The sequence below is a fragment of the Protopterus annectens genome, chromosome 5.part1 (assembly GCF_019279795.1).
Source record: "Protopterus annectens isolate FY-2018-M chromosome 5.part1, PAN1.0, whole genome shotgun sequence".
NCBI classification, from domain to species: domain Eukaryota; kingdom Metazoa; phylum Chordata; order Ceratodontiformes; family Protopteridae; genus Protopterus; species Protopterus annectens.
The window spans coordinates 462,408,607-462,428,267 of NC_056736.1; the positions used below are offsets into that span (position 1 = coordinate 462,408,607).

The 19,661-nt window shown below is 36.4% G+C and overlaps 1 protein-coding gene across 2 annotated transcripts in view; it reads right to left on the reverse strand.

The window, feature by feature from the left end:
• The window catches only part of ARHGAP31 (Rho GTPase activating protein 31), an 870,295-nt gene that overhangs the window by 91,612 nt on the left and 759,022 nt on the right, over window positions 1-19,661 (reverse strand). For both annotated transcript variants that reach the window (XM_044073118.1, XM_044073119.1), the window contains exons 5-6: window positions 9,258-9,365; window positions 1,118-1,311 (exon numbers count right to left, since the gene is read on the reverse strand). In XM_044073118.1, the coding sequence (XP_043929053.1) occupies window positions 1,118-1,311; window positions 9,258-9,365 (302 nt within the window). The remainder of the gene's footprint in view (window positions 1-1,117; window positions 1,312-9,257; window positions 9,366-19,661) is intronic.

Genomic DNA, 19,661 nt, shown 5'->3' on the forward strand with positions numbered 1-19,661 from the left:
AATTTAGTTTTATAGTCTTAATGTAGTACATGACATGTACTGATTATGGATTCAGAGGCCACAAAAAAATAACATTTGCTGATCAGTTATTGATGACTTTTGACATTAAGCAAATTAAATGAAGAAAGATCAGTGTCTTTGGGTATGTCTTTGCTGACAAAGTAACAGTGAACTTATAATTGTGATGCACAAAGACATTCCATGTTTATTTCCATTTCAGACTTATTTCCATTGAAGAAGTCACAAATCAATGTGCTTGTTCTAGCTATGCAAATGCTATACAAAGTATGTACTTCTTACAACATTTGCTGAGATGCTGTTTCTGGACACATTGTCTCTATGTGGCTCCCACACATATACTCAGCAGTAAAAGTACATACTGCCCTTGCTTGTATTTTCATCAATGAGTTTCTGTCTGCTGTCACTAACCTTACACTCATTAATACCTGGCTTTGTGCTGCCCTTTTGCTCATTCAGTTATATTCAACAGTGGATATCTCTGAGCTGCATTTATCCCCTGTTTCTGTAGCAATCACTTACTTGCAGAACTAAGCAATTTTGTGCTCTCCTTAGCATGATACTCATCAGTGGGAATCTCCGTTTTCCACACTTATTCCCAGCAGTAAGTAGTTTTACTCTTTTTCCCCTCATAATCATCAGTGGGCATCCCTGTCTTGCCAATAATCTGATTTCAGTTTTAGCATAGATTGGTTCTATGATATCCTTCTCCTCATATTCAGCAATGCCTAGTTCTGAGCTGTCTTCCTCCTTACATTGAATAGCTTTTGGTTTTATACTGCCCTCACCCCTCATATTCCTCAATGGGTGACTTTGTGCTGCTTTACCATTATACTTAGAAGTAAGTGTCTCTGTTGCCCTCATTAATTATCAGCATCGGATGGTTTGAACTGACTTTAGCCTTGCATTCTGTAGTGGTGGTTTCTGTCCTGCCTTCTCCATTATGCTTTCAGTTCTGGGTGACTCAGTGTTGCTCATACTTTCCTTCTCAGTACTGAGTGTCTCTCTGGTGTTCTTACCCTCCTATATACATTAGGAAATGGCTCTGTGCTACCCTTAACCCTTTATTTAGCAGTCAGTGGTTCTGCATTGGGCTTACCGTCATTCTCAGATGCAGGTTGTTCCAGGTTTCCCACATTGCCCTTAATCTCACTTTCTGCAGTAGATGGCTCTGTGTTGTTGTTGAATAGCTGATCCATGTGATTAAGGATAAACTCTACCACCATCTGCTGTACACGGACCTCCAGAAAGGCTGCATCTCCATTACATGCAGATACCTCAATCTCTTTTGACCTATAGCCAGAAAACATGTAATAGTGTTATGGATTTGTTTATTTTTATACCTGCAAAATTGTTTATATAATAAACCATTTTATTGATATAGCACATACACTTCTTGATGAATATTTCAAACATATTACAATTTTTTTTTATTGCTTCACTACCATTTTCAAATACTGAGAAATGGGCAGTGTAACAATTCATCTATGGACAAACTGCAATGATATGAAGATGTATTAGGCATTATGAAGTACATTAACAGAAATTACAGCTTTTGTTTTCAATACACTTGCACACAAGTTTATTATAGCAGCTCTAGGTCTTCCATCTCAGCAGTAATTGTAAAGCACTGCTTAGTAACATCTTTCATAGTGAATGTTTTTAGTTCAGTCCTTTAAAACTACATTGCTTTTAAATTACATAACAAAAACATAAACATTAAAGCGTGTTTTGACCTAATGAAAATCTTACAACTGTGTGACTGTATGGATACCACATGAAATAACTCAGACATTGTGCCATATCTTACAGTTGTGTGACTTTACAGATATCACATGAAAAAACTCAGACATTATGTCGTATTTTACAGCTAATTGACAGTACAGATATCACATGAAATAACTCAGATATTATGCCATATCTTACAGCTGTGTGACAATACAGATATCACATGAAATAACTCAGACATTATGCCATATCTTACAGTTGTGTGACAGTGCAGATATCACATGAAATAAATCAGACATTATGCCATATCTTACAGCTGTATGACAGTACAGATACCACATGAAATAACTCGGACATTATGCCATATCTTACAGCTGTGTGACAGTACAGATATCACACAAAATAACTTGTGCCATATCTTACAGCTATGTAACAGTACAGATATCACACAAAATAACTCAGACATTGTGCCATATCTTACAGCTGTGTGACAGTACAGATATCACATGAAATAACTCAGACATTATGCCATATCGTACAGCTGTGTGACAGTACAGATATCACACAAAATAACTCAGACATTATGCCATATCTTACAGCTGTGTGACAGTACAGATATCACACAAAATAACTCAGACACTGTACCATGTCTTACAGCTCTGTGACTGTAGACATATCACATAAAAGAATTCAGACATTATGCCATATCTTACAGCTGTGTGACTGTATGGATATCACATGGAATGTGATTATATGGATATCACTTAGGATGGAATAGAACATTAGAAAAACATGGTCACTCTGTAAGCACTTATGATCTCAAGTCATGTTAACTGACCATGTGTATCCATTTCTGATTTACATTAAACAAACAGATTCCCTTACTTCCCACATGTAAAATAAATACCATTACCAGTATATTTATGACTGACTTACTTCATTTGTAGACTGAAAGTATTTTTCCATTTAGGATTACTCTGGACATAGTGTTGGCAACTCAGGTTAAACATGGTTACTTAATGACTGAACAGTAACTTGTCTCTAATATTTTTGTCAACTTAATACATTTTTTCACAAATGATATGATAACAAAACGCAACAGTTATAGAAAGGGAAAATGAGATGATGCAGTAGCCCCTACAAACAGGAAAATTAAATTGATATTTCCATGCATTTTAAACAGCTATTTATTTATTTGTTTATGTATGTATGTATGATGTATTAATGAAGCAATAACCCACAGCTGGGTGTGAGTAATGCTGGATTTACTCACAGTTGGTATGGTTTGGTCACGAGGGCACTATGACAAAATAAACTTACTTTTCTTAAATAATGTCATTGTATAATGCCTCCATGCTGCCCTTCTGCAGTTTTCCGGTACCCTGGGGCATTTCTGATGTACTGCGCATGCATAAGAGGCTTGTGTTCCTATGCTTACACAGTACATCACTGCTATGCAGAGGTTGCAACAGAGAAAGGAAGATCTCCTTTGCTTTTTTTTTTAATTGAAAATAAAAAAGAAAATGGGAGACTTTTTACATTCAGGAGAGACAAAATAAAAGGATAATCAGGTACGTTTCTTTAATTTTGCAGAACATACTTGATTATCCTGTTATTTTTGTCTGCACCATCTCTCTCATTCATTTAGGTCTTCCGTTTTCTATTTTGGGGGAGGTAAATAAAAGTTACAAAATCAGGAGATATACTAATGGGAAAAAGTCTGGGCAACCAGACCTTTTTCCATTAGAATATTCTCGGATTTACAATGGGCACGCTGGTTGGGCTGGCCAATCAGTGTGCTCATTTTTGAATATTAATGGCCAGTCATTGTATAATTTGCTTTTGTTTACAGTGGAGGCCCAGGGAGAAACATTTTTAACAGGCATTTGGTAATTGTGTGAACAGATATTAAGTAATATATATTAATAATTACACATGTATTTGCTAATTAGATTACATTTACATGAAACAAAAGCAAGTATTACAGTATAAAAGATAGCTATGCATTTAGTAGATGTTGAACATTAAAGGTGTATTAGTAGGTTTGTCAAATAGATAAAAATAAGTGAAGAAACTTGGTAGTACATAAAACCTTAATACTGTAGTTAAGAGGTGGGGTATTATGCAGGTTCAGAGACAACTATATATGGTTAACATAAGGTTTACATTAGAAGTATAGAGGTGGGGTGGAAAGAAGTGTCACAAAACTATGTATGTGGTTCGGAGATGCTAGTAAAACTATTCAGGTATTGCTGAAAACTGGTTATGGGGCATAGGATTCTGAGTGAAGAGAAATGTCTTGATAATATGGCAAATGAAAGACTACAGTGGGATTTATCCTGGATATATATATAAATAGGAACAGACCTATGGATTTGATAGGTGAAATATTGTCTGCATTTTAGATGAGTTTACTTTCTGAAAGGATTTCAGAAGTAGTGAGGTGCGGTTCCATACTTTAGCTACATTATTTGAATATGAAGAGTCATTAGCAGTGCTAGAAAATTTGGTTATAGTGATTAGTGCTTTGTGTCTAGTGTGTAAAGTTTTACTGGTTGAGTATTCCTCTGTTAAATTGTTAAGGGTTGGGCAATTTTATGACTAACAGAGATGTCTACGAATTCTTGTTATCTGAGAAAGAGATGGGTAATACGTTAGTTCTAACCAGATTAGTTCTCTGAGTGCTAGGTAGTAGTGTGTTCTGTTTTACTATTTACTGAAAATTTGGGTAATTTATTATAACATTCTTCAAGTTTGGACAGTTGTGAGAGTTGAAGGTTAGTGAAAATTGGGGCACCATAGAGGAGACATGGCAGTAAGAAAGCTTTAGTTAATCAAGGACTAAAGCAAATGGAGCTAACAGATATTTCATTCCTAAGATGTGCATGTACATGAATGAGGGACCTAATGTACACTGTGTAAATGCTACAAAGACGTGCACCTTCATTATATTATAATTGTGTGTCATGTTATGTGGTATATATTGCAATATACTTAATCTGTGAGTCATTTTGTGACTGAAAGGCAAAAAGAAATGAATTTATGAACACATATACGCTGCATAGCAGATATCACCTTTTTAATACACTTCCTAGGCATTCAAGGCAATGTAAGCATTTCTGGAAATTCATGTTTTCTGTTTTAGATTTTGTACCAGAACATAAAAAGACTGGAAGTAGAGAAAATTTTTTTGAATATTCTGAATACTGCTGGCAAATAATATTGGATGCCTGGCAAATAATATTGGATGCCTGTACAGGGAAGGGTGTAAACATGTATTAATTATAAATGAGTTTTAAAACAGAAAGACATCATGTGAAGTCATATGACTAATTACATGACTGCTGTTACACTTGTGGCTGGAAATGCTCAATTTTGAATCAGTCAATTTTAAATGTTTTTTTTAAACAGTGTAATGAGTAAAGTAATAACTACATATATAAGAAACAGAAGCATGTGAAATGGTTTTGCATTCATGTCTACCTTTTTTATTTCCTTATTGATTTGTACATTTTAAGTAAACTTTATGTATTTGTTATTTTAAAGTAGCTGTATCATATTTCTCTTTTGTTTGGTACTTTATGTGCATTTTACTGTTATAAGTCTGTTATTTTATAAAATTGTTGTAAAGACCTGTTTGCTATACCCTCCTAGGCTGAGTAGGAAAGTGATCATTGCTTGCATATTTCTCAACCTCTGAGCAATAAAAATCATAGCATGGATTCTTAAAAAAAAATCACAGTATAGAACCAGCTCTGGAGCATAGAGGGATAAACCCCTAACTACTGCTCAGGTGACCCAGGTACAATTAGTGCCTCAGGTTACTGATGGGGCATCAGGAGTGCCTGTCCTGAGGAGGGTGCTTGATGATGTTGCTCCAAAAGGCTAGGCATGGTCCAAACAGGGAAGTTGCCCTCAGACACATCCAGCTGGCATGTGGGGGGTAGGGGAACAGAAAAGTGTGTAGGCCATATATATATAAAAAAAAAAAAAACTGATGGAATCACAGATGGTGTAGCCCCCAGGACATTGTTAAGATCTATGACTGGTCCAAACAATACTGGAGTGAGTTTGAGGGATTTGAAGGATGCTGGCAGACCTGGCATGGATGTAGGCCCTGGGGACTTGGACAGTATATTTGAGGTCTGAGGGGATAAAAAAAATATCACAGCATGTGTTCCAAAATAGGAGTGATTTTTTTATTTATTGGGATAGAATTCCCTATTTTACTAGATCCCACAATGTTAGTGATAATGAATTTCGCTACTTTGTTAGTATGAAAAGTGTACATACCTGGTTAACAAAAGAATGACAGTAGCTGGATGGGAACATTCTACTGAGATAAAAATATTTTACACTGGGATCATAGAGAAAAAATTTGCAATAGTAAAGTTGGTGACAGTATATATGATGAAAAGTTTGTGAACAGTGAGTAAATAAAGTACAATATATCTTAAATGCTGTATGCAGCCTTATAGGCAATTAAAAGCAGTGCTCATTAAGTGTAAGTATTATTTTTGCATAGAAATAACATATCAAACATTAATTACACTAGAAGAAGAAACAAATGACTTGCTAAGATACAGAAATCCTGAAAGTTCCCAAATAAATGTATAAAGCCAGTGGTAAAGCTCTTGAATGTTACAATGGGAACAGGTAAGAGAGGCAGGGTATTGAAAGAACTGGTGATTAAGAATACACTATAGCTAGAGGATTACTGACCCAAGACTGGGTGGTAAGGTGCTATGAAATGAAGATGATTATGTCAGGTAAAGGATGAGGTGAATAAGGTGGACAGGGTTGGAAAGGAATGCAGAAAAAAGGCATAATACTATCTGGAGATAACATGCAAGGGGATGTCAGCGAAGGAGAGGTGTGACATTGGGGTGCTACTGGATGAATGGGAAAGATGTGGTCAAAACAGAGGCTACAATGTGAATGCATTGATAGATGGGGTTTCAGATCAGGTGAGAAAAAAACAGTGATAGGTAGACAGCTGACAATGTTAATGTCACTCTAAATGGCCAGTGCCTGGGTTTATTCTACTGGTGATTTAGTGCTTATTTAAACAAAACATTGTGCTAAATAGTCCTTAAGTTGCATGAAAGAGAGCTCCAGTTTGGGTACAAAATGGAAAAAAGTGCATAGGCAGGCTAGCTACTAGCATACTCTAGAAATTTCCTATAAGTTACAAATTAATGAGCATGGTAATTTGAATGGGTGATACTACTATATCAGCATACCAGTAACAGACAGGTAACAGGGTATATTAAAATTATGTACTAAGGCAGTTTAAGAGGGACTTTGTATTTTAAACCACCCAAATTTGAAAGATTACAGCAGTGGTGTTTCCAGAACAGAGAGTTTGTGCCAAGGGAATGATGCAAATACAATAAGTAAGAATTCTGCCCAGTGCCTAGGCAGGGATATCTGTGAAGAGGCACCATTATAATAAGAAGTATTGCCATACTAAGCTAACTTAATCAGTCATGGCATATTTATTTACTGATAATTCACATTGATTTCCCAGTAATTGATTAGTTTGAGAACCTATGTAGTTGCAGTGTTTTTTTAATCTGCAGGTATTTGAAATCATGTTTTTTTTAATGTGTAGGTATTTGAAATCATGTGCTTGGTGGAAGAAGCAGTGCTATTCCTGTGCTCACTGTTTTTATTTAGTTATTTAATTAATGTCTCATACTAATTTCCCAGTAATTGATTATTTATAGGCTACAGAGCTGATGTATTGTTGAAAGTGGTGGAATTTAAAGCATGTACTTCTTCGGTTTGCATATCATCTGATAGTTTGAGCTGCAGGTTTCTATTAAGACAATTGCATATAAGCAGAATATCATATTCTTGGAGTTGAAAGATTTATCAGTAGGCCTGGATAGGAGAAGTAAGCCGGGGGACCATTTAAAGCCTTTTGGAAGAAACTGATTGGATGAGCCATCAAAGTCAGTGAATAATTAATATAAATAAATATTTATTAAGTAGATGTACTCTGTGTCTCACATATGATTATTCATATAATTAATGCTTTAGAGGAATGTGTCTGGAGGAGTTATTATTTGCTTGTATGCTTTAGAGGAATGTGTCTGGAGGAGTTATTATTTGCTTGTAATCCAGAAGAAATGGTAGCAGACCATAACAACAGCTCAAAAGGAAAAAGTCAAGGAGTCTAGCAAGTGCTGAAAAATATAACGACAATGGAACACTCCTGTCTATTGCATCCCATGATACTCAGTTTGGTTGATCTTCAAGGAAGGCATGTAAAAATGTTATTTTTTTCAATGGTATGTGATTTGTGGGAGTTTTGTGTTAATCATAGGAAATATTCTTTGATTTACATTATTTTAATTTACTAGGAAGGGTCAGGATTAATTAGTTTCAGCAACTTTTGACTGTTTCCTTCTTTGTGCAAAGCATAAATTTCCATGCAGAAGAACCTGTGTAAAGTATTTTTCCTTTCATATATATTTGGTTAGCTGGTTTTGCAAGGTACTGTACTTTGAGTTTCGTAGGTTCAATGATTTGGGTGGCTGGTGAGGTGGCATTTAATTAGATTGAGTAGATCCACTAATGAGAAGATTTGTAAATTGAATATAATACTTAATTCAATTTATTTGGAGGCCATAACCAGTAAACATAAATATATGCAGCCTCTGTTGGTGGTGTAATGCCTTTCATGGATTATATGCTGATAGATCATACCATTTGGAAAGTGGTAGGAGGAGAATAATGGATGTCTACAGCAGGATTTAACCAGGTAGAGTCCTTTCAGATCCGAAACCATACATCCTACAGGGTGCCATTTTCACCCCCAGTAAACTATAACCTTCTCTTAGATGCTTCAACCTCAGAGATGGTTACAGTTGGGAAGAAGTAGGGGGTCTTCTGTCATATTTGGGATTAAGGGAGTTTCCCCACTCAAAAACCTTCAATGACTAAAAAGACTCAGAGAGTACAGCATGATGAATTTTTCAGTCTTATCTAATTTTGTGTCACTGTGGTGCTTCAAAGTGTAGGTCAGTATACTAAGAGTAGCCAAATGAACACGAGATGTCCTACGCAGCAGCTGTCCTTCCTTTGTAGAAAGCACTGATGCACAAAACCTCACAAATGCACTTTTATAAAGAATCAAACAGAACAATAAAAGCAAATGAATTAAACTTAACAAAGACAAAGTACTCTTCTCAAATTTACAGCAAGCAGATGTTTGCATATTTCAATGCCTGCCAATTGTTTTCTTACTTGTGAAAAAAGTCTCAGTAGCAACTTTAATACCTTCATGCATAATAGTTGCTTTATTCTGCACTTATCAGCTTATGCTCTCATACAAACGATGACCATTGTAAACATAAAGTAACAGCAGAAGAACATTAATTTCTAAAGGTACGTGACAAAACACACATTTCGTTAACTCCATGAATACAAAATGAAAACTAGCTAACAATAAATAGTCATAAGACAAGAACACTTAAGAAGGCTGGTGAAGGCAGAGTCCTTACCTGAGTAAATTGGGTGCCCACACAAGTGCCAAGTTCCTGATATGCATATTTGTCATATCACTGAAGGATGCTATGTGGTTCAAGTGATTTCCCAGATATTCAAGTGTCCTGATTTACAAAAAAAAAAAAAAAAAAGATTTTTCAGAACCAAAAGAGGCAGATTGGGCTGTATATGCAAGGTAAAATCCTAACAAAACTAATGTATTTTCTAATTTTCTACAAGAAGGCACAGATTTCAGAAATAAATGGATCATCCCCAGTAATTAGTTAAGTGTTTCCATACACATTCCCTGATAGTCTAAAGATGCAGTTGAGGTACAAAACACTTTTCATGTCACATACAAGGCTAAGTAAACTGTGAATATATTATTCTCAAGATTTGAAAATATACACACCAAAGCATAAGTACAAAAATGTACATAAAACTGAATAAAGAATATTACTGCATGTTTTGCTAACATCTATATTTGTTATGCAAGGTAAGCGATTTAACTAAATTTCAAATGATTATTTTATTAGGTTTTTAATCCCCTCACTATGGCAACTGTATGTACGTGTGCGATTTCAGTTAAATACATGTATCTGCTTTACCTTTAAATTGAATAGCTTGTCAATGTCAATCTGTGATAAAAATTTGTCACTTGTTGCAGAGACTGTGATAAAGGGATGTTGTTGCTTTATTTCAGGTAGAGAAAAAATACTAGCTTGCAAGCACCAAGGGGATATGCCAGATCTCTAAACCTCTTAGTTCAAGAAATATGGACAAATCCTAGAATAATGGAGGGTCAAAGGCCCAAAAATATGGACAGATTTTAAATATTGCTTATATAAACTTAGACATTTGATAAAATATTGAGTGTTTTGCTAGCATGCATCTTCTGAAGGATATAAAGTCTGAAACTCAAATGTATGTCACTATTTAGTGACTTCAGTTCTCAGCGATTTGCCTGAAAACCACAAATTTTATGAGGAACAGTTCAGAAATATGAGGCAAAAATCTAGACATTCTCTGAAAATCTGGACAGTTGAGAGGCATGGTAGTACCTCCAGTGCAGTATTATTTTAAACACATAAAGTGAAACTGGGGGTTACTAAGACAACATGCTATGTTGTTACTAAGGGTGAGGGTTGGCCGTTTCCATTTTCAGAAGGAAGACGTATTAGCATGAAAGTGAAGACATGATAATGCAGTAGGTGGGCTGTGATGTTTTTTCTAACAAAAAAGTCACTTTTGTATCTTTTAGAAGTATGTTAGGTATGGATTGGGGAGTACAGTTACAGAGAGGTGGACTCGATAAGCATTGTAAATCAGGGTAATGACATTTTATTCAACCTTGACTATTATTATCGGACTTCTATACTTAACCATTTGATGTTGGTAGAAAGGTGTAATCTAGCATCACAGTTCCTTAATTTACAGTATTTAAATTTTTTTATTAAGAAAATAAAATATATCTGATCATGGTCAAATGGGGTCTTAGGCAGGGTAGTGGACCCTCCCATTCATTCCAGTGTCTCATTACTTCTCTGTCTCTCACCAATTACCATAAACACTTTTCAAACCTGTCGGTGTACATACTTTTGTTTTCATTTCTCTCATTCTTTTGGGTTTCTGATGCCATGACAAGAATGGACACTATTCCTAAGTCAAAGTATGATTAAAGTTCATGAAATTAGTATTGTTTCAATCTTTTATGTCAGCCAGAAGTTCTCTTCGCAGCACCCGCAATGTGTGTAATAACTTTTACAATTATCACATAGATATGTATTTCGTTTAAAACTTCTGTTTCAAATTTTACAGAATACTGACAACCATTTATTAAAAACAAAACAAAATACTCTCACAAAGAAAACAGACTCATCATGAGAAAGAGTAAACTCTTCCCTTGAAACTCACATTTAGTATAACTGCATCTGGCAACCCATTAACTACAAGAAAAGTGCAGTAATTCATACTCATACTCAATGAAGTAAAATTATCGTCTATCTGAAGGGTGCAGGAATTCAAAAGACAGATATATAATGCATTTACTAACAGCCTGGGACAACCCACTGGACACAAATGTCCCTTTTCTGGAGCAACTAAGGAATACCGTTTGGTGAAGTAACTTGGCAGAGTTACACAGAAGACAAATGAAGGCTGAGGGAATCAAACCATATACTACAGGAAGCAGCTCTTTAACCAGTCATAGCGTTATTCATCTGCAGTAAGTGGCAGACAAACTATTGCAGTTTAAGCAGTACAGTTCACACCAGTGTGCCTGTAAAAAGCAAGCTAAATTAAAAATGTATTTATAGTTAAAATATTAACATTAAACTCGGACTTCATGCTGTGTAGTTTATTTGCAGTTAAATAATATACACTCTGTCAATATTAAGGAAACCAAGGGTCACATCCAGAGAACACAGCTCATACAATAATGCTCTTGTTTACTGCAAAGTGAACTGCTCAAGGGAAGAGTATAAATATGAAGAAAAATCAATAGTATCCTGCAAAACTAAAGATAGATTATAGCAGACTACTCTAAATCAATTGGGGGTGGCATAATGGTTAAAGTCTTTATCTCAAAGATAGGTTGATATAATGGTTAAGGTCTTCAGCTCACAGATAGGTTGGTATAATTGCTAAGGACCTTACTCCACAGACACAAGGTACAGGGTTTGACTCTCACCTTTTGAAGAAAATTGAGTAGGCTTAAAATGGTTCATAAGGGAAGTTATCCAAATTACCTATGAATATATCACTTAAAAAGTTAATAGAACAATGGGTTTTGGATCAACATGTATTTCTGAACCACTAAACTATGAAACTCTAATGACTGACTGTAATCCTGAATGATTTATCAAATGTGGCATTTGGTGTGGTATTAAGGCTCTTGTCTTCCCTACTTCAAACACAAGGTTTGAAACTGAGCAAGTTTCTTAAGTAGTCAGTGGCTCCTTACTGGGGTGTTAAACACACACACACACGCACACACACACACACGCACACACGCACACACACACACACACACACACACACACACACACACACACACACACACACACCACACACACACACACACACACACACACACACGCACACACACACACACACACACACACACACACACACACACACACACACACACACACACACACACACATCTGTAGTACTGTCTGAGCTTGTTCAAGTTACTGGTCCACATCCTGCTGATTAGAAATGCTTTATTTAAAAAATTAATTTCACCCTGCATCTCCATTTTGGTTAAATCATGAGTCCAATCTGTATGTCAACTCTAGCCAATAAGAGTTGTTAACTGTTGCATACCTTTGCTATGTGAGGGAAGTTATTTTATTTTATTTTATATTTCCACTTGGGATACTGAATGTTTTAATTAGGACATCCAGTATAACATTTAATGTTGCACAGGGGAATTTTGTTTTAAATTAATTTTTTGCATGGCTGTGCCCCCCGAGCCAACATGGGGCCCTAGGCAGCTGCCTAAGTTGTCTTGTGCTGTATCTTTCTTGGACAATGTGCAAGGTGAGAAGAAAAATCTGCCCTTATAAATATTCTTGACTGAATAATTGTATTCTTACAGAGTTTTTTGTTGATCTGGAGAGGCTCCCCCCTTGCAGTCACCATACAGACTGAATATACAACACAATCACTACATACAAACATCAGAATAGTTTTCAGAGCAACCGTTTATACATTCATTTTTTAACTACATGCTTTAAACAGCTCTGAGTCACAGGTGAGTCTATGCTGTCACAACTGTCAGAAGGTAGAGAGAAACTAATCCCAGAGATATTAAGGGATAGACAAGCATACATTGGCTCACACATGCTATGTAGAGCTACAGGAAATTTACACTTAATAATCTTTCATGGCACACCTTTACACAATGCCTATAAAATTCCTTCTTTAAGTGGAAAATGCTGTAACACAATGAATGAAAAACTATAAAACTAGATTTTTGTCACCATAAAATCCCTTCAGCATTTTTAAGCAGTCAGCATACATACAATTGTGTAATTTTCATGGAGCAGTTTTGTTACTGTATCATCCCTAATTTTCAGCATTACGGAATACACAGAAATAAGACTGATCCCCGTAGACCTCAGGCTAAACTACTCTATATACATATAATACTGATATAGCATTACATTCTGATGTAAGGTATGGTATGTAATGAGACAAATCATTTTGCCATAGTACGTCATGAATGCTTTTGTAAGGTGTCACTTTTACTTTTTCTCATGACTGCAATCCAGCAAAACTCTTGGGATGTATGTGTACCACATTCCACAATGTAAATCACAATGGACGTTGCTGGGAAAGCTGCAATATTTTATATTGTACATAAAGCAGAAATGATGCAGTGCCCCTCCCCATCACATTTTTTTTCCAAGTATGTTCACATAGTAGGTATTAGAATATTATAATGACATTCTTGTATGCATTTTAGTATAGAACTATAGTCACATAATTAGTACAAATCATTATGAAACAGGACTGTTTTTTAATGATTATGAACGTTGTTTTGTAGCCCTTTGACTGGTACTGTGAGCACAGTGCAACAGAAGGCATGATGGTGCTCTATGTAAATCTGAAAAGACCACTCCATTCAGAGAATTGTAGTGCAGCATGGCTGAACTGGAAAGGCCATCAACTACTCTCAGGAGATGATCAATACATGAAAAGGGGAGGAGGTATGTGATAAAAGTATTTGACAATTTTTAAGTAAATTGCATCCTGATAGCATGTTTTCTGCAGCTGAGAAAAGAAAAGCTCAGTAATTCTGAAAACTAATGCAGCACCCTTTTACGTGTGGACAAACACACACAGATACACACACACACACGTACACACACACACACACACACACACACACACACACACACACACACACACACACACACACACACACACACACACACACACACACACACACACACACACACACACACACACACACACACACACACACACACACACACACACACACACACACACACACACACACACACACACACACACACACACACACACACACACACACACACACACACACACACATACACACACACACACACACACACACACACACACACACACACACACACACACACACACACACATACTCAGATACAAGTAGGCCTAAATGTAATTAGCAATATTCTTCATTTAAAAACAGCCGCACAGGTTACTGTTTAAATGCTTTTTCTAAACATGTTCGGTCCATCTCTTCCCAAAGTAATAGTATACCCTTGTCTTTTCTCTTAATGTAGAATAAAGCATTATTGTATACCATCTTTTTTTGTGTGTGTGTGTGTGTGTGTGTGTGTGTGTGTGTGTGTGTGTGTGTGTGTGTGTGTGTGTGTGTTGTTTTCTCCAAGAGTGAAAATAAGGTTTGTCAGCCATACAGTTTGTACCATGGAAAACAGCATTATAATGCTGTCATGCTCTTCTAACAAGAATCCTGTTGTTTCATAGTTCTGGACACGCTGTCACAAAGGCTTTTTATGGGTGCCTGGAATTAGTTATATAACTGCCAGGGCAAACAGGGAACCTTTCCAATATGGAAAAGTAGTTATAGGCAATCTCCTATTAACAACAAAGAAATAATTGTTGCCAAAACAATGGAAGCTGTTGTCTCTGAAGCATTTATAATGAGGATGTGATGGCCACTGGAACAAAACTTACTCATGTTGTATATTTAGTTTTCTGATAACTTTTAATTTTAGAGCTTATCTTTAAGTGTTCTCTGCATGGTATAATACTAAAAAAGATCCACTATAATTAGCTGAATCTTATTTCATCAGCGTGATGACTCACTGCAAAACATCTAAAAGTACAAAATGACACTTCAGAATAGCAACACACCAAATCACAGGGTATTTGCAAACATTATTTTTTTGGAGAGTGTGAGCACCCACACTACCAATCTCTTTTTAGTACCAACTCCAAAGTCACACAAACCTGGAGTAAAGGAAAAAGGTGGCAAACAAATATGTTACTCACTTTCTCCCTCTTCTGATTCCTGCAGAACCAAAAGTGAAAGCATAACAACTGTGGTGCAGACATTTCAGTCTTATTGAAATGTTGACTAAAGGAATCTATGTTTTGAGACCCAGAGAAATACAAAATTATAAAGTGCAAGTTTCCCCAATAAATCACGTTTGCAATATATAGTCTGCTCTGAATCTGTGAGATGCAATAATACGTACCAGACACACTGTATATGGTAGTAGTGATGGTGTGTGTGTGTGTGTGTGTGTGTGTGTGTGTGTGTGTGTGTGTGTGTGTGTGTGTGTGTGTTTGTGTGTGTGTGTGTGCTTGCAAAATGAGCAATCAGAATTCAACCATGTTATCTACATATTTAGCTTAAACCATATAAACATAAGTCTCCCAAATAGCTCGCATATAAAGCAATTCACAGATTCAGAACCTCTATCTTCTCACAGAAGAGATAAAGAAGTAAAAGAAATACACAGTAATCTACAGCTGTGTCTCAAAACTCTATCAGAATCTGTCTCTACTCCTTATCCACCCTTCACCTCACCTTAATCACTTTATGCCAAACATAGGCATTTCTTATAACAATTTGTAGGCTCTCTGGGTTTGAATCTCTCTCAGATATGGAAGCCACTACAGGATTACCTGACATCTAATTTATGTTTGGACACCCTGGAGTAATACAACCAGCTTACGCTGTTTGCTTTAAACTGCTGTTGCTGATATATCAGAAGGTTAGCTGCTCCCTTACTGCCTCTTTGTAGACACAAGGTTTTGAGATCATATGTGGTGTATATTCTGCTGAAATGCATTTATATGATCTGTACTTAGAAACAGCAGCATCACTAATTAGGCAAACAATAATGCATAACATAAGATCCCTAGCTATTTACACCTTTAAGTAGGCAGACTTAAAAGTTCTTGCCACCATTTATGAGCACTTAACAGTGCTCAGCTCCCAAACTGACAGAGGTGTACATGTTAACCCTGGTGACAATTGGGTCTAACAGAGAATATGGCTGATTTGTGTTCAGATTTAACCAGGGATGAGGAGTTGAAGAGTAGGGTACAGGTGAGTGTTAGGTCAGTAAGGACTAGGTCAATGATATTAGAGTCTCTAATGGGTCATTTTACAATTTACTCCAGACATTTGGTATAAACAAAGTCTAGGAAATGATAAACATATCCATTTTAGAGGTATAAAAGTACCACTCAATGTTTGGGTAATTGAAGATCCCTAGCAATAAGTGCTTGGTTTGATATTTAACTCCTCAATGGTGTAAAAGTAATTCTCATGACCTTTATGGGGTATTGTTGGTGGTCAGTTGTTAGCTAGTTAACAGTTAACTAATACCTGGATTTGTTAAGGAATAATAATGACCATCATTTGAAATACTTGGTTATGGAGAAGGTCAATATCAGTATAAGAGGGGGTCCATGGACACTGGTTTTAGAAGCAAAATAATTATTTTGGCAGCTACTACTGCTACTGCAGCTGGCCAGGCTTAAATGATTACTGCCTGGTCAGTTTTATTGTAAAGCATTATTATTATTATTACTTCCATTTGTGTATGTTTACATGTCAACATGCTCAATGAGAATTTGTATTTTCAATAATTTTACATTTACTCTTTTGGTTGTGTTATTCTTAATATATATATTTTAATAAGTTTATTTATTCTGTGCATTTTAAAGCTTTTAGTGAATGGATAATCTCATACTTATAGACTAGTGTTTTTTGCACTTTAAATAACACTTTTTGCACTTTAAGAAATGTAAATGGCAGGGTTTAATGACATCATCCTTGTATCAGATGATCATTTTGGGACTTATTTAAAAATCTGCCTTTTATTTTTAAACTTATCTGAAGAAGTTCATTACAGTTACATGAACAAAAGTGCTCATTTGTGGATAATAAAAGTTTTTACACAAACCTTGCTGCTTCTCCTTCTGGTAGCTAACGTAGTTTATGTTTTACAAACTTTCTTGAAATCTCCAAATGTCTGCCTTGCTATCATTAAGGTTCCTGTTCATCCAAAAAGGACTGCACCACCAAATAAGCAAGAAGAAGAGGGTCATATACAGGATACATACAGGATTTTGAAAGACCCAAACTATTCACCTTTTCTTGTATGAACTTAGCAGATGACACAGACCCCATGGGTTTTTAACTTCATATTAAGCATGAACCAGGTGGACATTGTCATTACCTATATTATCCATTATTAGCATTGTCTCTACTTTTTGCCTGGAAGTAATCTAATTCAATTTTATTCACACTTGTTTTCTGCAACGATAGAAAAAAGTTCAATAAAAATACTCTGTAAATCAGTGTAAGAAATTCTCCAAAGAGTTAATATAGTTTATTTTGTCACTTACTTAGACATTACTACAGAATGCTTTCCCTTTCTCTTTTCACATTTTCCCACCATATATATGCAGCACTAGGCAGATTCACGAGATAGATTCTATCAGTGAGATTCTTCCTATTATTTACTGCCTCTCCAATCCCCTGCTGTAACATTCAATGCACCATTCCTATGGAAAGTACCTGGGATGGGCCTGCTTCAGAATCTGAGACACTGTCTCCTGTTTCCAACTAGTGGCCTGTCACTCTCACAGTACACATATAGCCACCTTTAAAACTAACTGGGACCCCTTTCTACTTCCAAAAACAGTGAGCTAACCAAATGCAGTAATCCCTGTGTAAACCCTTCTTTCTTCTGCTTTACATAAAGCAAAGAAAAAGCCCTGAGAAATTGCGATATCATTAACATATATTATGAACAGACATTACAGTACAGCTAGTCATCTGTGCACTCTGCTAATTCACAAGAGCAATGCAAGCCACACTTAAGGTACACGTTGGAGGTGAAAACAGCATCTTGGGAATCCCAAGTTCTTAGATGGTCTCTAAGAGGATCAAACCTTCCTTTAACTCACATTGTTTATTTCACTAGTAAAACCACTTCAGTACCTGGCACTACAGCAGATCTTCTGAGCTCTTCCTTTGCCAGCTATATTTTCATCCCTTCTCACCACAGCTGTTCATGTTAACACAATAACACCCTTCTGTTCTAACCAGCACAGAACGTTTTGTCTGGAAGTCATATGTAGCAGCAGCACAAGTCACACCCAAATAATATTTGCAAACACAATGCTGTGCAAGATCTCTCATCCTAAAACATTTGTTTTCTTATTGTGGACTCCAGTCTCAGGTATAAAACAAGGACTTCCTTAGGCTCAGCTCTACAGTGCCCAACTCTGTCATTGTTAGCAATAATATTTATTCCATATTTACTCAGACTTGGAGATGAAATTAACTAAGCAGCTATAAATCATTCTGAGGCTTGTACCATACAAGCTCACTAAACCAATTAATAGTAAGTGAAGTTTTTTTCAACTTGCAAACACCATCCAATATTATTGTTATGGAAAAAAATGCTCAATTCATACAGCTTTATTTCGTAATATATACACTTAGGGCCTTGGCCATTGCCTCTACCAACAAAGCCTTTACACACATAAAAAAGTATAAATAACATAAGCTTACCCTTGGTGTCTAGTGATCTCCCTGCCTTGTACCACTAAACTTTTTGTACTAGCTTTTAAAGTGCCTTTAAGTCACAATATACAAAACTAACCCTAGTGTCTATTAACCCATGCAGTACTGCAGGATATCCTCATTAGTCTTGGGAAGTGTGGAGAAGTGACAACCCCCCCACACACACACATTCAAACATTCATGGATACACACACACACACACACACACACACACACACACACACACACACACACACACACACACACACACACACACAAACACACACGCAAAGGCAGACACATGGACAGTCACACATACGCTGCACAACACACTCACCAACATGCTCACCCATTCATACACAAATGCACACATGCAGACTAAGACAGATTAAGACAGACAAAGGCAAAGTCACAAAAACATACATACACACATATCCCTAACCTATCCATCTCCTAACAACCCCCCCCTGCTGCAACCATGTGGGGCAGACACACAGTTTCACACATGCACACACATGCACCTGAGTTCATAAATCTTTCTGTATACACTCATACATACAGCAATACAGATAAACACATAAACACAAACACACACACACACACACACACACACACACACACACACACACACACACACACACACACACACACACACACACACACACCACCTTGTACCTAACTCCCCAGCACTGACATGTTCTCAGACATTGGAAGTTACGTGCGAACATAAACTTTTGGCCATGTTCATTAACACAGCCAGACATAGTAACTTAAAATAGCTGAGTGGTTCTCTGTATCGCTCAGCTGTATAAGTACCTTACAGCAGGCATTTCTGGAGGAGAGCACGTGGTGAATT